The 25091-nt window shown below is 40.5% G+C and overlaps 1 protein-coding gene across 4 annotated transcripts in view; it reads right to left on the bottom strand.

Moving 5' to 3' along the window:
• Positions 1 to 25091, bottom strand: part of elp2 (elongator acetyltransferase complex subunit 2) — a 148133-nt gene that overhangs the window by 17154 nt on the left and 105888 nt on the right. For all 4 annotated transcript variants that reach the window (XM_043689953.1, XM_043689952.1, XM_043689954.1 and 1 more), the window contains 3 exons: positions 21147 to 21339; positions 7112 to 7233; positions 898 to 1040 (listed from right to left, as the gene is read on the bottom strand). In XM_043689953.1, coding sequence (XP_043545888.1) covers positions 898 to 1040; positions 7112 to 7233; positions 21147 to 21339 — 458 coding nt within the window. The remainder of the gene's footprint in view (positions 1 to 897; positions 1041 to 7111; positions 7234 to 21146; positions 21340 to 25091) is intronic.

Genomic DNA, 25091 nt, shown 5'->3' with positions numbered 1-25091 from the left:
TTCATTCTTCTAGAACACTGTGGAATGATCTTGCTAAATAATGTGAACACAAAGTAGCTCTTAGAACATATCATGCCTTAGTGAAAAATAGGATGAAACCTCATCATGATTGGCATTCCAGCTATCTTATAATGCAATTTTCTTTTTTTCTCCTGCAGACAGCCACACTTCCAACATGGGACAATGTTAAAAACACTGGCTGTAGAATAATCACCCTTAACATTAGTTTTTAAACATGTGTCATGTTAGGAATGCAATCAATATATTTAATAGCTTAGAGTTCTTTGTGCATTACTGCATACAAATAACTTGGCAAGAGATATGATAAGTTGCTTCATAATACTGATTATGTGCAGTTTGGGAAATGTAAAAACACAAGATAAAACAACATTTATTTTTCAATGAAGTCTTTTAGAGTAAGATTTGTAAAAGAATAGACCTGAATGGAGGAAGTAACCATCTTCATTCCTTAGTACCTGGAAATGTAATTTATGTTCAAAATAAACCTTTTACGTTACACATGCCTCTATAAGGGCGTCATGGTGACTCAGTGGTTAGCACTGCGGCCTCACAGCGCCAGGACCTAGGTTCGATTCCTGCCTCGGGTGACTGTGTCGAGTTTGCACATTCTCCCCATGTCTGTGTGGGATTCCTCCCATAATCCAAAGATGTGCAGGTCAGGTGAATTGGTCATGCTAAATTGCCCATAAGGTTAGGTGCATTAGTCAGGGAAATGGGTCTGAGTGGGTTACTCTTCAAAGGGTCGGTGTGGACTTGTTGGGCCAACTGGCCTGTTTCCATACTGTAGGAAATCTAATCTAATTGTATATTTTACTTTTATCATTGCTGATCTAAAAACTTATTGCAGAAGTCAACTGTATCAACTTTTCAACCTACCTTTCATCTAGACTTGTAACAGGGCTGAAGCTGACAGCTGTGGCTGCATCTTCTACATCCAGAACTGATGAACATGGCCTGATAATACTCTGGCTGCTTCCTTCAGTACTTCGAGCTAAAGCCACATTACCCCACACAATGACCTGCGGTATGGATATAGTTAGAGGAAAAAAAACTGTGTAATACAAAGATCAAGACAAAACATTTCAATCAAAATTACAATTTGAATAAGAAGAAATTAAGACTTGAGAAATCCAAACATTAGAAAAGATATGTTAAAGACTAAGATATGTTAAAGGCTTATATATGTAAAACATGCAAAAATCTCTTAGATACTTTCTGAAATTTTGTATCCACTGACATTTAACTCTCGTGCAATTCAATTTCTAAAATAGCTACATTCAGGAATAAAACACAGAAACATACATGATCAAAAGCTTTGGTTGGCCCCAAAGTTGCCGATCAGAGTTCACAGTTCACTATCTATAATCTCTCAACTATCAGTAATCAACTTTTGCACTCAAACTGTATTAATAATTCATTTCAGGAACAAGTGATAGGGTAACACTGTTATTAAGAGATGAAATGAGGCAGTTGAGAGAGACAATCTGTGCTCAGATAATGTAGAGTCCATTTAGGTGGAAGTCAAAAAACAAGGGAAAGAAGATATTTATAGGAATAGTGTATAGACCCCCAAACAGTAGCCTCCACACTGTAGGGAAGGATATAAATGAACGAATAATAAGGGTATGTAAAAAGAGGAGAGCAATAATTATGGCTGACTTTAATCTTCATGTTGATTGGGCTAATCAAGTTGGAAAAGGTAGCAATAACAACAAATTCAGAGTCATTAGGAATAGTTTCCTAGAGTAAAAGCAAGACATGGCGGTGGCCATAGGTGGGTCTGAGCCTGGGGCTCCTCCAATCTCGACAGTTTTCTTTATTTTTTATTCTTTTTAATTTGCTCTACTTTTTTTTGTTCATTTTCTTTAAAGCCTGTAGAGTGCAGGTGAAGGCAGAAGCCTCCAGCAGAGGTGGCAACAATGTTGGACGAGTGGGACATAACTCCAGGTTGGCCCAGTGTCTCCAGATCGAGGAACAGTTCCAGACTCATTCCTCCTTCCGTGACTCGCAGGCTGGGCCAAGGGTCCAGGTCCACACCTAGGCCCGGGCATCTGTAGGAGGGAAAGCGCAGGCAAAAGGGACAGATGGCAGGATCGATAGTAGCATCTGGAGGAGTGTTGCATAGGGAACAGAAGGTATGGTACCCACATATCCCCAGGCCCATGGCTCCAGCTCAGACTTGGCAGTCACGGAACAGATAGTGATGGAGACCCGTAACTGAGACCCCAGAGCTTGTTACAGCAACTGGAAGAGCAGCGGAGGAGAACCCAGAAGAAGAGAGAAAGATTAACTCAATTGCAGTAAACCTTGCATTATATTCTGTGCTTCAAGATGGCAGCAGCGACACTTTGCAAATGACACACGAAAAAATACTTTTCACTGCATTTTTGTATACATGTGGCAATAAATCTAAAACTAAATGCCATGGAGTCAACCAGGGAGCAGGCTATCTTGAACCTGGTAATGAGTAAAGAGACAGGTTTAATAAATGATCTTCGAATAAAACAGCACTAAGGAAGTGGTTATCATAATATGCTCGAAGTGAATATTCACTTCAAGACTGAGAAACTTGGGTCAGAAACAACTGTGTTTAACTTAAGTAAAATGAATTACAATAAAATGAGGATAGAGTTAGCTAAAGTAATTTGGGCAGATAGATTAAAAGGAAAGACAGTTAGCTCCTTAAGTGTCTAAAACTGCATGCTAATTTAAAATTCTTAGCAAAATTATATCCAAGACAGCTCCAAGAAGGTTCACTCGGATGAACTCCAGGATGGAGGGATTGCCTAATGAGCAAAGGTTAAACTGATTTGGACTGTACTCAGTGGAATTGAGAAGAATGAAAGGTAATCTCATTGAAACATACAGTATTCTTAAGGGGCTTGACTGGGTAAATGCTAAGAGGATGTTTACCCTTATGGGGGGAGTGGAGGACTAGAGGGCATAGTCTCTGAACTAAGGGTGCTAACTTAAAAACTGAAATGAGCAGGAAATTCTTCTCTCAGAGAGTTGACAGCCTTTGATCTTGCCACCGAGAGATGTGGGTGCAGAGACCAGTCTACATTTAAGGCTGAGACAGATTATTGATCAGCAGGAGAACCAAGGATTATGAGTAAAGGGCAGGAAAGTGGGCACAAGTGATGCCAGATCAGTCATGATCCTACTGAATGGCAGAGTAGGCTCAAGGGGCTGAATGGCCTTTTCCTGTTCCTATTTCTTAATATCTTATTTGTTTTGAATGAAGAAGAAAGACTGTTTGACTTTTACGCAGGATTGGTGATGCACTTAAAAGGTAAACCTTTCCTCATATACTGTGTGACAAAATTTCTGTCATGCAAAAATAGAACTGAATACAATTACAGCATTAAGCTTAGAATTATTGCAGAGGTGTTTGGAATACCAAATAACCAGTTCCTATGTGGTAGGAAAAAGTGAGGATTGCAGATGCTGGAGATTAGAGTTGAGAAGTGTAGTGCTGGAAAAGCACAGCAGATCAGGCAGCATCCGAGGAGAAGGAAAATTGATGTTTCGGGCATAAGCCCTTCATCAGGAAAGGCATCCTGATGATGGGCTTACGCCTGAAATGTCAATTCTCCTGCTCCTCAGATGTTGCCTGACCTGCTGCGCTTTTCCAGCTCCTACATGGTGCTAAATTCTTAAATCAAACATTATATAACCAGTGTGCATCCAAACAGGGACACTGATTAGGTAGGTTGATTTTCTCTGGCGTTGAACTTCTTGAGTACTGCTGCATTTGGGACCATAACATGTAAGAGCAGAATTAGGCCATTTGGCCCATCAAGTTTGCTCTGACATTCAATCATGACTGAATTGTTTCTAAATCCCATTCACCTGACTTCTCCCTGTAACCCTTCATCCCCTTACTATCAAGAACCTCTCCTGTTTAAATATATTGAATGACTTGATCTCCATAGCCTTCTGTAGCAATGAATTCCACAGATTAACCATAGTTCCTTGAAAGTGGAGTCTCAAATGGATAGGATAGTGAAGAAGGTGTTTGGTATGCTTGTCAGAACATTGAATAAGTGAGTTGGGAGATCATGTTGCAGCTGTACAGGACGTTGGTAGGCCACTTTGGAATACTGTGTGCAATTCTGGTCTCCCTCCTATTGGAAGGATGTTGTGAAACATGAAAGGGTTCAGAAAATATTTATAATGATGTTGCCAGGATTGGAGGACTTGAGCTATAAGGAGAGGCTGAATAGGTCGGGGCTGTTTTCCCTGGAGCATCTGAGGCTGAGGGGTGACCTTATAGAAGTTTATAAAATCATGAGGGACATGGATAGGGCAAAGAGACAACGTCTTTTCCCTGGGGTGGGCATAGGTTTAGGATGAGAGGAGAAATATTTGAAAGGGACCCCACGTCCGGCTTTTTTATGAAAAGTGTGGTGCGCATACGAAATGACCTGCCAGAGAAAGTGGTGGAGGCTAGGACAAATATAACATTTAAAAGTCATCTGGATGGGTATATGAATAGGAATGGCTTCGAGGGATGTGGGTCAAGTGCTGGCAATGGGACTAGATTAATTTAGGATATCTGGTCGGCATGGATGAGTTGGACCGAAGGGTCGGCTTCCATGCTGTTCATCCCCATGACTCAATGACCCCCTCAAATGCCAGCACATTCTTTCTTAGATCCAGGGCTCAAAAATGTTCACAATATTCCAAATACAGTCTGACCAGAGCCTTATAAAGCCTCAGCAGCACATCTCTACTCTTGTATTGTCACTCTCTTGAAATGAGTGTAAACATTCAATTTGCCTTTCTAACTGCCCACTGAACTTGCACATTAACCTTAAAAGAATCCTGAACTCGGATTCCTAAGTCCCTTTGCACTTCAAAACTTTTCCACTCTTAGAAAATATTCTACGCCTCTATTCTTCCGATCAAAGTGCTTAACCTCTCACTTTCCCGAGTGCAATCCAACTGCACTGCTTTGTCCACTTTCCTAGTCTGTCCTAGTTCTTCTGCAGCCTTGCTGCTTCCTCAACACTACCTGTTCCTGCACCTATCTTCATTTCATCAGCAACAACGTCCTCAGTTCCTTCGTGCAGATCGTTAATGTAAATTGTGAATAGTTGTGGCCTCAACATTGACCCCTGTGGGACTCCACAAGTCAGCAGCTGCCATCCTTAAAAAAGACCCCTTTATACCCAAATTCTGCCTTCTGTCAGTCAGCCAAACTTCTACTGCCAGTACCTTGCCCTTAACATTATGGATTCTTGTCTTATTTAGCAGCCTCCTGTGCTGCACCTTGTTAAATGCCTTCTGGAAATCCAAATGGATCATGTCCACTGGCTCTCCTTTGTCTAACTTACTTGTTATCTCCTCAAAGAAATTCTGACAAATTTGTTAAGCATGACCTCTCCTTGACGAAGCTATGCTGATTCAGCCCTATTTTACCATGCACTTGCAAGTACTTAGCAATTTTATATTTAATAATAGATACAAAAATCTTACTAGTGACCGATGTCAGGATGACTGGCCTATCACTTTCTCTCTTCTGCCTTCCTCCCCTTCATAAACAAGGGTGCTACATTAGCCATTTTCCAGTCCTCTGGGATACCCCCTGACTCCAGTGATTTCGAAGATCACAACCAAAGCCTACACAACCTACTCAGCTTCAGAACTCTGGGATGTAGTCTACCTGGTCTGGGTGAGATTTATCCAAGTTCAGATCTTTCAGCTTCCCCAACACCTTCTCGTAAGTGATGGCCACTACTCTCACTACTGACCCTGGTTCTCTTGAAGTTCTGGTAATCTGCTGGTGTCTTCCACTTATTCAACTAAGTTAAGAGTATTCAGTCTCACTCCTGACTCGAAACTTGTTATTAACGGAGCACTTTGGTCACGTCATGAGATGAAACATTTGCCAACACATTATACTTTTTCCCTTCTATTGTATCTATTAACTATAACTGATCATATAACACTTTCAAGGCAATTGCGAACTGCACAAGTCTGATGATGGGAAACAAAGGGTGCCATTTTCTTATCACTGAGGTGGTGAGTAGGGAATCAACAAATGGAAAACAACAGTGCGAGTTGATGCTGGAAAGAAACTTACCACCTCTCATCACCTCAGCAATTAAGAACTGGACAAGAAAATCCATTGAGGACTTTCTAGCTTGCCAGCTATTGCGGACCTTAAGTGGTCGACTAAGAGCCAGTTAAAGACCTCAAATCACTGTCTCTCTGATCATCTGCCTCCCAGCAACCAGAGGCACAGGTGTGGGGCAAGGTGGTGGTCTCTGAAAGCCACCACTTCCATTGCCTTTAAACCCCCTTTCCTTGCAATTCCCACCCACAAGGAGGGGGAAATAAAAAATCTTGTTGCTGAATCCCCAAGAAGAGTAAGGCTTCAAACACCATTTTTCAGCACCAAGAAACCACAGGCCAAGTTTCCCCGGGTCTAGGTGTCACAGCCTACGATAAAGCAAAATACTTGTCCCTGCTCACCTATCAATTCTTAATGACAATTCTGGAGCTAAGTGGCTCTTGATAGCCTAGCTGAGAATTGGCGAACTGGTTATTGGAAAATGCATGTTGCTTGACGGGACTATTGGTGTTTTTTATTTTAACCACTTTACTGATAATTGTGAGAAGATGGGAGACCGTAATAATTCACAGAAATAGCTTTTTCCATTTTCTCTTGCTGACTGGATGAAGCTAAGTAAGCTTTCACTCAGGCAACTTTTGTTTAATCTAACTGTTTACTCCTCTGATTTTCAAAATTAATAAATTCAACTGCAGAGAAAATGCATTTTACAAAAGCTCAAATTTTCTTACAAAGCATTTTCATCCTTGACGTCAAATCTCAAGTCATGACATAAAACGTATTCTAGATCTGAGTCAACAATATGCCATCTGCTATAACTGTATTGACAGAACATCAAGACATTGTAAAAATAAGTTAAAAAACTCCTTTTTTTAGTAAATATGAATGCAATCTCACACAAACTGCAGTCAACTTCTTTGTATACTTTCAAAGTTACTCCCAAAACCATTTCCCTTAAGGATTATGTAAAATTATGGTTTATCCCCTTGCAAACCTGTTCAAAACATTTACCTTCTTGTCACGACTACCAGTGACAAAGTATTTACTATCAAAAGTCCAGTCACAGGTCCAAATAATTCGGCTATGTATGGATGTCTTTTTATCAGTGTGTGCAAACAGAGAGAAAAAAGGACCTGAAATCAAAGCAGAAATAAAATGCATAGATGGGCCAAGTTAATTCTACTGTTCACTTGGTAAAAACATCATTGATATAAACATGATCTCTATAAATATGTACATGGAATTAGATTATTCGCCATCCATACTATTGCTCTGTATAGTTCAAGGTAGTAACTGCATTAAGACATAAAAGTCCACCCAGGTTATTGTTTTATTGTTTGATAGGATTTCCACCCAATTTTTTCTACTTGTGCAGCCTCCTTGGCAATATCAACTTCATTGTAATTTAATGATCGTGTGTAAATTACACAATGGGTGTCAAAGCTCAGGGCAGGATTCAGGGCTGGCACTTCAGAGTGAGGAAATCTTAGGCTATGTAAATGCAGCAGATTGAGGGGTAACCTTATAATAAAGATTTATAAATTCATGAGGGGCATTGATAAAGTGAATTGCAAAGGTCTTTTCCATAGAGTTGGGGAGATCAAAAGTAGAGGCATAGTTTTAAGGTAAGAAGGGAAAGATTTAAGAAGCACTTGAGGGGGAATGTTTTCACACTAAGGGTGGTGCGGATATGGAATGAACTGCCACAGAAGTGGTAGATGCAGGTGAACTTACATCATTTAAAAGACATTTGGACGGATACATAAATAGCAAATATTATATAGCAAAGACAGATATGGATCAAATGCAGCCAAATTAGACTAGTTTAGTTTGGGGAACCTGCTCAGCATTAATGAGTTGGACTAAAGGATCTGTTTCCATGCTTTATGACTCTATGATTAGTGAAGGATGTAAGGAACAAAAGGATGAGCAGAAATGAAGGAAAATTGGTAAGGTGAATGAAGGAGCTAATATGAATAGAGCTGGGAAGGGTAGGAACAGGCAAAAAACAGACAAGATGAGCAAGGGCTAAGAGGATGGGAGATGGATGGCAACAGTGACAAGAAGAGCATTGGCAAAAACATCAGTCAAGTTGCTGGGGCGGGGAAGGGAAAGCAAACAATTTTTTGTGAGGAAAGTGATGGATGCTGGCATCCAGGCTAGTTCTTTACCCATCATTTTCAATTTTACTCTCAATATAGGTGGCATATAGGAAGTGAAATTTGATTGTTCTGTCCAACTGAATAACTCGGAATTTATTTCTCTTTCCCTCCTGCTAACCATCCTTCTTGAGTGTAACATCCTAAAAGCACAACATCTCCTGTTACGAATTTCCTCCTTATAAAAGACACCATCTAATAGTTAATGAAAATGATAAAGGGGAATCCAAAAATTAAAAACTAATCTTTAGAAAACTCAGGTTTTTTTTGTATTATTAAGGAGTCTTAAAAAATAATTGCTTTGACCCTTATCTAATGGCCAATTTTGATGGTATGAGGCAGGAACATTCAAAAGTTGATTGGGAGAGGTTGTGCATAGGTAAAATGGGAGGCTTTCAAAAGTGAGATAACAAGAGTTCAGGACCAGCATGTTCCTGTTAGTGTAAAGAATGAAGCTGGCAGGAGTAGTGAACACTGGATGACGAGAGATATAGAGGCTCTGGTCACGAAAAAGAATGAGGCATATGTCAAGTACAGATTGCCAGGAACAAGTGAATCCCTTGAGGAATGCAAGGTGTCCAGAAGTACACTTAAGAGGGAAATCAGGAGGGCAAAAAGGGGACGAGATACCTTTCGCAAATAGGGTAAGGGCAAAAGAGTAACTTGGCAGAGAATAGGTGCGACCATAAACAAATATTTCTCACCAGCATTTACAAAGGAGAAAGAAATAGAAGCTAGGAAGCTCATAGAAGCAAATAGTGATGTCTTGAAACAAGGGCACATTACAGAAGAGGAAATGCTGGAGGTCTTCAAACGCATAAAAGGTAGATAAATCCCTGGGCCCTGATTAAGTATATCCCTGGACATTGTGGGAAGCTTGGGAAGAAATTTTGGGGTCCTGAACAGTGATATTTGGATCATCGACAGCCACAAATGAAGTGCCTGAAGAATGGATGGGACTAATGCTGTGCCACTACTTAAAGACTGCAAGGAAAAGCCAGGAAACTATTGACGGGTCAGCCTATCGTCAGTGGTGGGTAAGCTGTTGAAGGGGATTCTCAAAGACGGGATGAACTTAAATTTGGAAATGCAACATTGCTTAGGGATGGTCAGAATGGCTGTGTGTGGGGAAAATCAGGTCTCAAGTTTTATTGAGTTCTTTGAAGAGGTGACCAAGAAGATAGTTGAAGGCAGAGCAGGAAACATTATCTACAGGACTTTAATAAGGCTTTTGACAAGGTACCATATGGTAGACTGGTTAGTAAGGTTAGAACACCTGGAATCCAGGGAGAGCTAACCAGTAGAATACAAAATTGGCTTGATGGTAGGAGACAGAGGATGGTGGTCAAGGATTGTTTTCAGATTGGAGGCCTGTGACCAGCAGTGCACCACAAGGATCAGTGCTGGGTCCACTGTAGTATGTTATTTATATAAACAATTTGGATGAGAATATATGAGGCACGGTTTGTAAGTTTGCGGATGACACCAAAATTGGTGGTACACTGGATAGTGAAGGTTATCTGAGAGTACAATGCGATCTTGATCAACTGGGCCAGTAGGCCGAGGAATGGCTGATGGAGTTCAATCCAAATAAATGCAAGGTGTTGTATTTTGATAAGACAAACTAGGAGCAGGACTTATGCAGTTAATGGTAGGGTGTTGGGGAATGTTGTCAAACAGGGAGACCTAGGAGTGCAGGTACATAGTTCCTTGAAAGTGGCATCACAGGTAAACAGGGTGATGAAGGTATCTGGCCCTCTTGCCTTTGTTGGTCATAGTATTAAACACAGGAGTTGGGATGTCATGCTGCAGCTGTACAATACATTGTTAAGGCCACATCTGGAGTATTGTGCACAATTCTGATCACCCTGCTATAAGAAGGATGTTATTAAACTGGAAAGGATGCAAAAAAAATTTAATAGTACATTATCAAGACTGGAGATTTGAGTTATAGAGAGAGGCCAGATAGGTTGGGACTTTCCTACTTGGAGCTAGAAGGCTGTGGGGTGACCTTGACAGGCATAGATAAGGTGAACAGCCAAGGTTTTTCCCTAGTTTAGATCAGAGTGGCGCTGGAAAAGCACAGCAGCTCAGGCAGCATCCGAGGAGCAGGAAAATCGATGTTTCAGGCAAAAGCCCTCACTGTTGCCTAAGGTTTTTGCCTAGCCAGGGGAGTCCATAGGAATAAGGTGAGAGGGGAAATAATTAAAAGGACCTGAGGGGCAACTTTTTCACAGAGTGTGGAGCGAATATGGAACAAGCTGCCAGAGGAAGAGGTAAAGATGGGTACATTTATAACATTTAAAAAACATTTGGACAGGTACATGAATAAGTAAAGTTTAGAGAGGTATGGGCCAAATGCAGGCAAATGGGACTAGTTCAGTTTAGGGATATTGGTCAGCATGGACGAATTGGGTCAAAGAGCCTGTTTCTGTACTGTGTGACTCCATGATCCTATCCCAATAACATCACTTATCCTCTCTTAGTTCATTTGTTGAACCAAATCACTCATCCAGGCTTTGTTACTTGACTATACCAAAGCAGTTCTCTGTAAACTTGAGGTCATCCAATAATGCTGCTCATAGCCTTACTTACACCAATTCTAGTTCATTCAACCCTGCATGCTTACTCATCTGCTAACTCACACCTTGATTTTACATGCTTATCCTAATTTTCAAATCCTTCCTTCACTTTTCTTCTCCTTCCCTGTATAATCTCTTCCAGCTGCATAACCAGCCGTGGGGCGGCACGGTGATTAGCACTGCTGCCTCACAGAGCCAGAGACCCGGGTTCGATTCCCGCCTCAGGCAACTGTCTGGGTGGAGTTTGCACATTCTCCCCGTCTGCATGGGTTTCCACCAGGTGCTCCAGTTTCCTCCCACAGTCCTAAGACGTGCAGGTTAGATGAATTGGCCATGCTAAATTGCCCATAGTGTCCAGGGATGTGTAAACTAGTTGGGTTAGCCATGGGAAATGCAGGAATAAGTTATGGCTCTGGGTGGGATACTCTTTGGAGAATTGGTGTGGACCCAATAGGGTCAACAGCCTGCTTCCACACTGTAGGGATTCTGAAAAAGAAAAGCTGGACATAGAACATAGCATGGGCTCTGAAAGTCACCCCCTCCCCCCCCACCATTCTGGTTTCTGACTGCTCGGCAACCCCCAATGCCAGAAACCCCACCCATAAAAAAAGATTTATCCCAGAACTTGGCACTTGGAATGTTGGGCATTCTCCCAACGCAGCAAAGGTCTTTACATGGCACTGTGAGGTGTGAGAGCTGCTAGTCTTTGATTAGTAAGTCTGACTGGGGCATAACTTCTATATTGTGTCAAGGAAAATGCTGGTATAGTGATAATGTAACTGTGATGACTAGTGATCCAGAGGTCCCAGCAAACACCTCATGACATGAAATCAAATCTTGGCAGCTGGGGAACTTGAATTCAAGTTTTAAATCAAGAATATAAAGTCAGCACCAATATTGGTGGGCATGAAACTATCAAAGTCTTTTGTAAAAACCCAGCTTATTTATTCATGACTTGACCTATCTGCCCTGCATGTACCCCCAGACCCACAGTAATATGCTTGATTCACAAGTGCCCTTTGAAATGACCTAGCAAGTCACTCAGCTCAGTGATAAATTGGATATGCAACAAATATTGACGTTGCTGTGACACCCACATTGCAAGAATCAATAATGAGTCCAGGCTTGTAACTTCAGAGAAAAGCCTGCTGCTGCCCTCCAAATTGCCCAAATACAGAAAAGGTATTGTGGAACTTGCTCAAACAAGTCAGCGCAGATGTTTCATTATCTTATGAGCAAGTATGCATGATACCTGAAAAAAAGAAAACAATTCCTGCTAGTCGAGTTTGCATTTGAGGTTTTGAAGCAGTATGTTTTAAGATTCAAAAATTACAAATTCTGCAAGAATGTTGCCAAGACTAGAGGGCTTGAGCAATAGGGAGAGGCTGAATACGCTGGAGCATTTTTACCTGAGCATTGGACTCTGCGGGGTGAGCTTACAAGGGTTTATAAAATCATTAAGGGCAATGGATAGAGTGAATAGCTAAGGTCTTTTTCCTGGATGGGGCGCAAATTCAAAATTACAGGGTGTGGGATATAGGTAAAGTAGTGTTACTTCTGCAATCATAATTACTTCTGCAAGGTAAATGAACTCACACCAGTGTATAATTGTTTCAGCCAAGAGCTGAGTCAACAAGAATGAAAACTATGTGAAGAAAATACATAATTGTTTTTGTATTAGCTAAAATGTGCATACAAGAATGAAATGTGCCTGCAAACAATGGTAGATGTTACAGACAAATAGATAAGGTGCTGTGAGAGGAGGGGTTAAGCTAGATATGCCTGTACAAGTAGTTACAAGTATCTATTTCCTGCTTCTGCAAAAACAAGAACAAACCATGATCAAGAAGTCATGAGGTCATAAGGTCATGCAAGTGAGGGAAACAGATGTTAGTGAAGGAGGATATACCTAACAATGGACCATGGCAGGATGTGGTCAAACGGCCTTGTGAGGCCAGAAATAAGCATTTTGTCACAGACAAGGCCGGATAAGGCAAGAGATGAACAAGAGTGATGAGCGCCTGTCTTAGAGAGGTGGGATGAAAGAATAGGAACCAAATTATATAAATGTTGTGTACTAGTTGAATTCAGCATGTATGTGTGTCTGCCTTTGTGCACAGTAGACACCACACCCCTCTTGCAAGAGCGAAATAAATGATACTACTGCTTCAGATCTTGTCTCGGACTGAAATTATTGAAGTGAGTGAGCTTCGTTTCTCACAAGGGCATAGGTTTAAAGTGAGAGGGGAAAGATTTAAAAAGGACCTGAAGAGTAACTTTATCATGCAGAGGGTGTTGCATGTATGGAATGAGCTGCCAGGGGAAGTGGTAAAGGCCGGTACAATTGCAAGATTTAAAAGGCATCTGGATGGGTACATGAATAGGAAGGGTTTAGAGGGACATGGACCAAATGTTGGCAAATGGAACTAGGTCAGATTGGGGGTATCTGATCGGCATGGATAAGTTGGACTGAATGATCTGTTGCCAGGTCTGTTTCCTTGCTGTATGACTCTATGATATTATAGTCAACCAAAAACTGCATAAACAAGTGAGACAGGAAAAAGTACAATGCATGTTTGCAGCTCCTTGGTATTGCTGCAGAAGTCTAATTCCAACAATGTCACCTGAAACCTTGCAGTAGTAGCAAAGGTGAAAATGCAGTTGCTACCATTAACTGAAAGAATTTTGAGGCATGGAAGTATGCACTGGGACCTTCTTACAGCAGATGCCAGAAATCTTACACTAAGTCCCAGCTAAACTAAGGTTTTTTTTTGGTTTTGCTAGTCTGAGAGGCTAGGAATCCTTTAAGGACTTTAAATCCTTTCAATTCAGCTGGGAACCTCCCAGATATCATACTGTTGTGGCGCTGTCTTCACTGCTTATAACTAGCCGTAATTCCGGATCATCTTTCTTCACAGAATACATTTAGAAGTATTTCACAATCTTCACATATTTGCTTACACATTCATTCTCAGGGGAAAAAAAAGAATAGCATGAAAAGTATAGAGTTGTAGTACTTCAGTAATCTTAATTAAGTCTCGCAATTCCTTAATCTAACAGTTTTCCTTTTGATTTAAAGGCATCAAATCAGACAATTGAGAGTCACCATGGATCACTCCACTTTGCTAGTCCAGAATTCTTTGGGAGGTAAATAAATTAAAATTTTGGAATGAACAGCAGATACACCAATTTACAAAAAAGACTTCAAACCCTCATAAACAATGAAGTTTTCTTTGTGAATTCATTAACATCTCAGTTTCACTTGTCACAGGGATGCATAAAAAATTTGGCTAGCATTTGTCCAATTTTTTTACCTATTTACATTTTGCATCAAGAAAAGCTTTCCAGTCATGCAGGGCAAGCAAGTGTCTACAATGTTTACAAGAAAATAATTTAAAATTTATATGTAACAGAAGAACCTAATACAAGATTACCGCCAACCAGCACTTTTAAAATAGGAATTAGAAACAATGCACAACTTAGAAAAATCAGTACATCTCTGGGGATAATCTCACAGCTCTGCAGTGAGGAGAACAGTCAGATAGGAAAATAGTGAGGTACTGTGCATCAGGATAATTTCTCGGCAGTTACTGGATTGGATGAGAAAGTCGATCAGTTGTCTGCTGCAAGATAACAGGCAGCCAATTTGAAAATTTATGGTCAGAATTACAGGTTATTAGGCTTCCAAGGCACTTCTCTGGTTGAAGCACAGCTTAATGGAGGTGGCCTCCATGTGGCATTTGCAGGAGCCATTAGAGCCAGACACTGCATGCCCAAAAAGGGGCCTGTTGGAAGCAAACACTGCACATGCAACCTAAATGTTACCACCTGCAGAGGGAAAAAGAAGAGTCAATTGCCAGTAATACTTGGAAATGTGCATACTAGTCATACTAGATGTCCATTTTGAAGTATACAAGTCGGACCAACTTGCGACATTTGCCAGTTTTCATGATTTTCATTCTAAGTGCATGGAGATTAGCTCTGATTTGATGGGCTTGGCAATTCGGCCTCTCTAGAAGGTCTAATTATTTCTATGCTTCTGATGTCATGGCTATTTTGCTGTGATGCCTTATTTTCTCAGTAGAAGTGCTGAGGCTATATGACCACCAACCCTGTGACTGAGTCAGCAGCATTGGAAGCCAACCCACCGTTTCTTTATATAGTATCATCAAAGAGTTACAACATCAATGATGCCAATTCAGCTCATTATATTCATATGCTTCTTTGCCAAAGCAAATATGCAGATCCCACTAATTAATCTGTTCGCCAAATGTGTTTTCCTTCTCAGGTGCTTACTCTTCTGATCAAACCAACATTAGTAAAATTCACCAATAATCAAATATTATAATAGACTGTCCTATTTTTAAATTAAAATGCCATTATCACTGTAAATTAAGACATTTACAGGTAGTTCTGCTATAACGCACGTTCCATCAAAGCAAACTGCCTGCAACACAATTGACGAATAGAGGACAGTGTTGCTAAAGCACGAACTTTAAAAAACGTGTGTTGGCTATGACACAATTGCACTGCCAACACTTTAAGTGTTATTTTTATTGCGTGATTTATATATAGCATAGGATACACAGGAACACAACTATCACATAATAACAGAACTACCTGTATCCAATTTTATTCTTTCCCATTCATTTAAAAATCACTATATCTGTGCTTTTATGCTAAGGAATAGATGCAGGACCAGTTTTTCCAACATCTGCCACTTAATCATCCATAAATTTCCCTTCTCCAAGGTGATAAGAATTGGAACAAAAATAGTTCATTCTAAGTGCAACTCTTCTGGTGCTACACAAGGCTTTCTATTGCATGACAACAATTTTCTGGTGATACAATCAAATAGTAAATAATTTCGCAGTATTCTTCATCTTAGGTGGCCTACTGATGATACAGGTCCAATATAATTTTATTTCCTTCATGCTACATTGAGTACTGGTTGAATGATTAAGTTTATTCATTAAAGCTTAAAATTGAAAGCACTGGACAGTTACAGCCGAGACATTAGAAATTACATGACATTAAGGACCAATGCTGGAAATGTGTTGCTGGAAAAGCGCAGCAGGTCAGGCAGCATCCAGGGAACAGGAGAATCGACGTTTCGGGCATAAGCCCTTCTTCAGGGCTTATGCCCAAAACGTCGATTCTCCTGTTCCCTGGATGCTGCCTGACCTGCTGCGCTTTTCCAGCAACACATTTCCAGCTCTGATCTCCAGCATCTGCAGACCTCACTTTCTCCATTAAGGACCAATGGGTAACTAGGGAGAGAATAGGGCCCCTCAAAGATCAGCAAGGCGGACTTTTTGTGGAGCCACAGGAGATGGAACAGATACTAAAACGAGTATTTTGCATTAGTATTTACTGTGGAAAAGGGATATGGAAGATATAGAAAGTAGCGAAATAGATGATGACACCTTGCAAAATGTTCACATTATAGAGGTGGAAGTCTTGAAATGCATAAAGGTGGATAAATCCCTAGGACCTGATCAGGTGTACCCTAGAACTCTGTGGGAAGCTACAGAAGTGATTACTGGGCCTCTTGCTGAGATATTTTTATCAAAGTGAGGTGTTGGAAGATTGGAGGTTGGCTCATGTGGTGCCACTGTTTAAGAAGGGTAGTAAGGAGAAGCGAGGGAACTATGGACCAGTGAGCCTGACCTCGGTGGTGGGCAAGTTGTTGGAGGGAATCCTGAGGGACAGGATGTACATGTATTCGGAAAGGCAAGGACTGATTAGGGATAGTCAACATGGCTTTATGCGTGGGAAATCATGTCTCACAAACTTGATTGAGTTTTTTGAAGAAGTAAAAAAGAGGATTGATGTGGGCAGAGCGATAGATGTGATCTATATGGACTTCAGAAAGGCGTTCAACAAGGTTCCCCGTGGGAGACTGGTGAGCAAGGTTAGACCTCATGGAATACAGGGAGAACTAGCCATTTGGATACAGAACTGGCTCAAAGGTAGAAGACAGAAGGTGGGTGGTGGAGGGTTGTTTTTCATACTGGAGGCCTGTGACCAGTGGAGTGCCACAAGGATCACTGCTGGGTCCTCTACTTTTCATCATTTACATAAATGATTTGGATGCGAGCATAAGAGGTACAGTTAGTAAGTTTGCAGATGGCACCAAATTGGAGCTTTAGTGGACAGCGAAGGTTACCTCAGATTACAACAGGATCTTGATCAGATGGGCCAATGGACCGAGAAGTGGCAGATGGAGTTTAATTCAGATAAATGCAAGGGGCTGCATTTTGGGAAAGCAAATCTTAGCAGGACTTTTACACTTAATAGTAAGGTCCTAGGGCATGTTGCTGAACAAAGAGACCTTGGAGTGCAGGTTCATAGCTTCTTGAAAGTGGAGTCGCAGGTAGTGAAGGCGGCATTTGGTATGCTTTTTTTACTGGTCAGAGCATTGAGTACAGGAGTTGGGAGGTCACGTTGCAGCTGTACAGGACATTGGTTTGGCCACTGTTGGAATATTACGTACAATTCTGGTCTCCTTCCTATTGGAAAGATGTTGTGAAACTTGAAAGGGTTCAGAAAAGATTTACAACGATGTTGCGAATTGGAGGATTTGAGCTACAGGGAGGGGCTGAACAGGCTGGCGTTGTTTTCCCTGGAGTGTCGTAGACTGAGGGATGACCTTATAGAGGTTAACAAAATTATGAGGGGCTTGGATAGGATAAATAGACAAAGTCTTTTCCCTGGGGTGGGGGAGTCCAGAATTAGAGGGCATAGGTTTATTGTGAGAGGGGAAAGATATAAAAGGGACCTAAGGGGCAACTTTTTCATTAGAGGATGGTACTTCTTTGGAATGAGCTCGGAGAGGAAGTGGTGGAGGCTGGTACAATTGCAACATTTAAAAGGAATTTGGATGGGTATATGAATAGGAAAGGTTTGGAGGGATATGGGCCAGGTGCTGGCAGGTGGGACTAGATTGGGTTTGGATATCTGGTCGGCATGAACGGGTTGGACTGAAGGTTCTGTTTCCGTGCTGTACATCTCTATGACATTATGAAATATATGTTAAAAACAGGAATGCACTCAACTATTAGATTTGGTAATGTCTCTTATTACTTGTACTGCTGTAATTTGAAAAGATTGGCAGTCTAATAACAGCACTAGCCACAATGCAATTCAGTGAAACAAAGGACTCAATATAAAAGGCCCAAGCAACTTATCCAATGACAACAAAGGCATTAGACGTGATTCAAAGGCAAGTGGCTGACAAGTCGGTTGCATCGTGGTATCATCAAGCCGAAACAATCTGAAACCTGACAACAAACTGACTGCTACGCAAGACAGCTCATGAAATAAAAACAGATAGTGTCACTGCAAATAGACAAAAAACAATTACTGGAAGTACACAGTACCTACAAATAATTTAGCAAGAAACCGTTTATCGTCAATCAGTGACACTGCTCCCATACAAATAACAAATATTATCAAGCACCAAACAGTTACAGCAAACCGATGAATAAACTTAACAAACAAGTCAGATATCTTTAAACGAATCAACCGACAGTGACCTGAGTAGAAAATATAAGTCAACAAAATATCAAAGAAAAATCCATTCTAGTGAACTGCATTGTACAAAGCATATATGTGCGAAACAACAGCAGCAGGAGTAAGCCATTTCCTTTTAAAGCTGTTTTGTCACTTGTAAGATGATGCTTTAAACTCCATTTTCTTACTCGTACCTGATAACCCTATACTACCATCTCTATCAAAAATCTGCTCGACTCAGTCTTGAACATATTCAATGATCTCGGCTCCACCGTTCTCGGAGGTAAATAACTCCAAAGATTAACAATTCTTATCATTTCCATATTGAATGGGAGAGCCCCCACGTAACCCAACAAGGGGAAACACACTTTCAGCATTTGGCTTGTCAAACCATCTCAATCTTATAAGACAATCATATGATCTCTCATTCTTCCAACGAATATAGTTACAACCGGCTCAACTTTCAGCATAAGATAACCCCTTCATCCCAATAATCAACCAAACCCTCTCTGAACTGCCTCCAATGAAAGTATACACTCCTTGAACGAACACACTAAAATTGTACCCAAGTCTCTCAACATGGTCTCATCAACTCCACACACAGTTGCAGCATGATTTCCCTTCAGTCACTTCATGTAGGAAAGTCCCTCTTCACCACCATTCAAACAAATCTCCCGTGACCTTCAAAGGCCCAGGTTTCCTTCTGAAAGTGTAGTGTTCAGAACTGGATCCATTGCGACAGCTAGGACTTCATGAATGATTGAATAAAATTTAATTCTGGCAGATAATAATATCCATTTACACAGAGTTCAGCATGTCAAAAATCATAACATTGCTTATTTCACCTGGTGGAAACTGGAAACAATGTGTATCAGGGGGACAACTGTTCAGTGCTTGGAGTCATACCTGGCACACAGGAAGATGGTTGTGATTGTTGGAGGTCAATCGTCTCAGCTCCAAGGTATCTCTGCAGGAGCTCATCAGGGTAGTTATGTTCAACCATCTACCACTGCTTCATCGATGACCTTCCCTCCATCACAAGATTAGAAGTGGGGATGTTCACTGATGACTGCACAACATTCGGTACCATTCTCAGCTCCTCAGATACTGAAGCAGTCCATGTTCAATTGCAACAAAATTTGGACAATATCCAGATTTACAAATGTCAAAAAGCATTCGTGCTGCACAAATGCTAGGCAATGACCACCACTACTAATAGACAATCTAACTACTGCCCCTTTGACATTCAATGGTTATACCATCATTGAATTCTCCACTATCAACATCCTGGCATGATCATTGATGAGAAACTCAACTGGACTCAACACAAACAATGGCGACAAGAGCAGGTCAGAGGCTAGGAATACTGTGGCGAATTCACTTCCTGACTCCCAAAAGCTGTCTACCATCTACAAGGCAGAAGTCAGGAGTGTGAGATGGAATACTCCCCACTTGCCTGGATGAGTGCAGCTCCAACAACATTCAAGAAGCTTGACAGCATTCAGGACAAAGCAGCCTGCTTGATTGGCACCACATCCACAAGCATCCACTCCCTCCACCAACGCTCAGTAGCAGCAGTGTGCACTACCGACAAGATGCACTGCAAAAATATACCAAAGATCCTTCAACAGCAACTTCCAAACCCATGATCACTTCAATAGAGAAGGACAAGGGCAGTAGATACACCAGTTTCAAGTTCCCTTCCAAGCCACTCACCATCCTGACTTGGAAATATATTGCCCATCCTGCAGTGTCACTCGGTCAAAGTTCTGGAATTTCACTCCTCATGGCATTGTGGATCAACTCAAAGCAGGTGGACTACAGTAGTTCATCACCATCTTTTCAAGGGCAACTAGGGGCAGGCAATAATTGCTGGCCAGCCAGAGATGCCCACATCCCACATATGAATTTAGAAAAAAAATTCTTGATTACAAAACTCTTACTTTTTGTTGTCAGGTTCTTGACATGCTACTATGATAGCTAGTTATGAAATGTTAAAAATAGCTAAACTATAATTATGATAAAAACACAGGCAATATTCCATGCAAATATTGTTCCAACATAATATTTGTTCACTTTAGTTTTAACTTGTGTACAGTTAATAATTCTCATGAAGCAGCAAAAAGAAAACAGTGTCACAGAGGAGTACCGCACAGAAAAAGGCCTTTCAGCCCACTGAGTTAACAACAAACTCCTAAATCCAAGTTTAACTACACACACAAAAAAAGAATGCTGTGAATCTATCAGAATGTAGTCATAGGAGAAGTATTTTGAACTCAATTTAATTTTGGTTGGAAAAGTTTATAAACAAAAAATATTTTTGGATTAAACCAAAGAAGTGCAAATGTTAAAAATCTGAAACAAGAACAAAAAATTGCTGGGGAAACTCAGCAGGTCTGGCAGCATCTGTGGAGAGAAAATAGAATAAGAGTTTCAGATCCAGTGACCCTGCTTCAGAGAATGTTTTGCTTTTGGAATGTTTGTGTTGAACAGTTTCTGCAACTTTACAAATCATGTGTCATAAACTAAAAAAAAAAGAAAATTATGTGGGAAACATTGAGGAGTTACATGCTGTTAACTATAGAACAGCAAAAGTGCAGAATTCTTTATTTCAAACTGATATTTCTTAGAAACAAGAGGGGTAACAGTTCAATTCTGCAAATTACTGTAAGTAAAATTATTTGTTTAAATATTACTCAGGTAGAGCCTGGACACAAATTAAACAATATTCAATGATTTTAAATGACGCTGTAATACACCTTAAATTGGGTGTCCTTGTTGTATTATTACCTGAATCAGCTTCAGCCACTTCATGGTGTTTCCAGAGAGACCAGGTTCTGTCTCGTGAAACAGCTAACAAGAACCTGTCATCTGGTGAAAATGCCAATTGAGTGACAGTCAGATTGTGGAATGGCAAGGTGAGAATCTGCTTCCAGCTGGAGGTACTCCACAAAACAATTGCTGTATGCTCTACTTTGGAGGCCTGTGAAAGAAAATTCAGTAAAATCATGCAAGACAACAGAATTGATCCTATGAGCTTTTTCTAGTCATATTTAGGAATTCTGAACAAGATCTGTGGATCCTTCAAAGACTTTTAGGGATTTTTCTTGCTTTTTACATGAATAAGATGCAAATATTATTGACAAGGCCAGAATTTGTTGACAATCCATAATTGCTCTTGAATGTTAGTTGTCAGCCACATTCTTGAAGCAGTGCAGTCGGGATACCCACAACTCTTCGGGACAGGGTTTCAGGCTTTTCACCCAGCAACAATTAAGGAACAGTGATACACTCCAAGTTAAGAGGGTCTATGGTTTATTGCGGAACTTGCAAGTGATGATGTTCGTACACATCCATTGTATTTATCCTTTTAGGTAGTACAGGTTGTGGGTTTGGAAAGTACTGCCAAAGTAATGTTGGCAAGTTGCTGCAGTGTGTCTTCTTGATGTTACACAGTGCAGCCCATAGGGAGCCAGCAGAACAGGAAGTGAACTTTTAAGGTGGTGGTCAGGCCAGTCAAACCAGATGTTTTGTCCTGAATAGTGTTAAACTTCTTGAGCATTTTGGAACTGTACCCATCCAACACTAACTATCAGAATTTCTTAATGTTACAAAGGGATATTGACAGATAAAGTAAATGCGCAAAACTGTGGCAGATGGAAGTTCAATGTAAGCAAGTATGAGGATATCCATTTGGACCACAAAAGGATAGGTCAGGGTACTTTCTAGATCATACAATCCCCTACAGTGCAAAAGTAGGTCATTCAGCCCAGAGTCCACACCGACCTTCTGAGGAGCATTTTATACAGACTACCCTATCCCTGTAATCCTCCATTTCTCATGGCTTATCCATCTAACCTACACATCCCCGGACACTATGATAATTTAGCATTGGCCAAACCAACTAACCTGCGCCTGTTTGAACTGTGGAGGAAACTGGATCAACTAGACATACAATTAGGAGTATGAACATGGTAATAGGAAGTAAAGACAATGACTGCAGATGCTGAAAACCAGATTCTGGATTAGTGGTGCTGGAAGAGCACAGCAGTTCAGGCAGCATCCAAGGAGCTTCAAAATCGATGTTTCGGGCAAAAGCCCTTCATCAGGAATAAAGGTAGTGAGCCTGGAGCGTGGAGAGAGTAGGCCATTCAGTCCCCCGTTTCAACATTCGAGATCATGGCTGATCTGTGGCCTAACTCTATACCCCTGCCTTGAGCCCATATCTCTTAATGCATTTGCTTAACAACAATTTATCTATCTCAGATTTAAAATTAACAACTAATCCAGTATCGACTGCCTTTTGTAGAAGAGATATCCAAACATCTGCCAGTCTGTGTGTGTAGAAGCGCTTCCTAACATCCCTCCTGAATGCTCTGGCCTTAATTCTCAGTCTATCCCCTCTAGTTCTAGTTCTAGAATCCCCAACCAGAGGAAACAGTCTATCTTTTACTTACCTGTTTCTTCCTGTTACTATTTTGAAGACTTCGATTAGATCAACCCTTAACCTTCTAAATTCTAGAGAAACCAGGACTAATCTGTGTAATTCCACCCTCCCAACAACCCCTGAAATCCAGGTACCAATTGACACTGTACTCCTTCCAAGGTCAATCTATCCTTCCTAAGCAGTGGTGTCCAGATCTGCTCTCAGTACTTCAACTGGGATCGGGAGAGCTTTGTAAAATTGCAGCATAACTTCTGCATCTTGTATTCCAGTCCTTTAGATATAACAACCAACATTCCATTAACTTTTTTGGTTATTTTCTGTACCTGTTTATGATATTTCAAAAATCAATGCACCTCAACCCCCAACTCTCATTGGGCATCCACTTATTTAACTTCATACCATTTCCAGGCAGAGATGGTGGAAAAGCTTTGGTGATTCAGGAGAAGGTTACTCACCAGTTACTCTCAGCCTTTAACTTGTGCTTGTAGCTAATAGTTATATATCTGCTCAAGTTAAGTTTATAATCAATAGTAACCTCCACGATTAAAGAATGGAAAAGGAATGGGTTTAAGGTTGATGATTAAAATTGCCTGGCAATCCTTTACTTGCATAAAATTGAACAGATAAAACAGATGTTAGATTGAAGAACTTTTTTTATGCAGAAAAAAAAATACATATTTGCACTGCCTTTATGTCAAGAAGGGCAGATAATTTACTCATCTTGATTAAGGAATAGCCATTCGTTCAAGACATTGGAAAACTTCCACTGCTCTCCTTCTAGTCATACAACATGATCATTTCTGACAATCAATAAGACAGAGTTCCCTTAGTTTAACATGTCATCTGAAAAACATCATCTCCAAAGTGTACAGCCCTTCAATACTGCACTAGAATGTCAGCCTGCATTACATGTCTAAGTCTCTCAAGTGAGGTCTGACATGTCCTCGTTCACTCAGAAGCGCTTGGTTTACTGCTTAAGGCTTTCCAATTCTTTTTGATCAAAATTTACAAGTCATTCAAAAATTTCTTTACTGTATCACTGATTTTTACAAGCCAAGGTCAACATTGAGAATGCTTTGCTGTGAATCAAGATTCAAAAACACCAAGCAAAAATTTCAGTAATTTGCTCATAATGTTCTGTCTTCCCTGGTTGAGATATTGCGAAGTTATAAAATGGGGGAAAGCACTGTGTGGTCTCTTTAAAATATGGTGTTTTTCAGTGCTTAGAGTTCAAATGGATGGCTGAACAGCTGTTTAAAGTACAGGTGCACAGAGAGTGTCCAAATTGAAACATTTTGTATTGAACAGCCAAGCAGAATTGTTACCAAGACAAGGTTTTTCACATTTAGCCAATTAACTTAAACCAGACATTTAGAAACTAAAACCCAAATACATTTAGATCTGACAGTTTTGACTGTGTAGAACCAATCCTATTCTAAGAAATTAATAGATTACCAAGGGCATTGGAAAATTGGTGAGAGCCAACCACCATTTGTCAAGCAATAACAACTGTCAGCTGCAATTATTAAAGTTATTGCAGCATTCTTAGCTAATATTCCAGATAGCAGAATTTACAGACAGAACCTGCCTGACACAAGAATTCGACAGAGAGAGGCATTCCTAATGCAAGAATTCGAAGGAGGAGGCATTGCTGAAAGATCAGTAGAGAGGGTGAACAGCATTCTGGAAGATGTATTATAGCAGTAATTTTGAGAGACTAAATTCTATTATTTTGTTATATAAGTGGGACTTATATTTATTGAAAAAGCATACCATTAGGATTTGTTTAATTAGGGAGTAGTTCGAGGGGAATTGTTTGGTTTCTAAGTAGTTCTGTTAATTTGTTCACTGTTGGAGTCAGATAGGTAAATTGTTACTTGTTGATTATAGAGTGAGTGGATGGATTTCTTTAACCACTCCTTTATAAAAGATTGGGGAGTAATGAGGTAGGTCATACCACTTTTCAAACTTCTTTTAACTGATTGTGAGGCGAGGTGAGCCCCTCGGAGTGTTTCGGCTTTAGTTATCAGTGGGGAGGGGCGATCTCCACTTTATAACAATGATCGACACTGTATAAACTAGTACAGTTACCTAGTTATATCATAACTGTGTTTCTGGAAGCAACTTTGTTGGCAAATACAATAGAATTTCAAATACTGGACACCAGATCAAATGGCTAAATTTTAGAATGGCTTGGAAAAAAAACCCAAGAGCCAAATTCCTAAAAAAGAGCAATGAGTTAAAAAGTTACATTTATACAGCAATTTCTGTCAATCAGAAATATCTCA

Source organism: Chiloscyllium plagiosum, chromosome 5 (genome assembly GCF_004010195.1).
Source record: "Chiloscyllium plagiosum isolate BGI_BamShark_2017 chromosome 5, ASM401019v2, whole genome shotgun sequence".
Taxonomy (NCBI): Eukaryota; Metazoa; Chordata; class Chondrichthyes; order Orectolobiformes; family Hemiscylliidae; genus Chiloscyllium; species Chiloscyllium plagiosum.
This window is presented reverse-complemented; position numbering and strand designations above follow the sequence as displayed.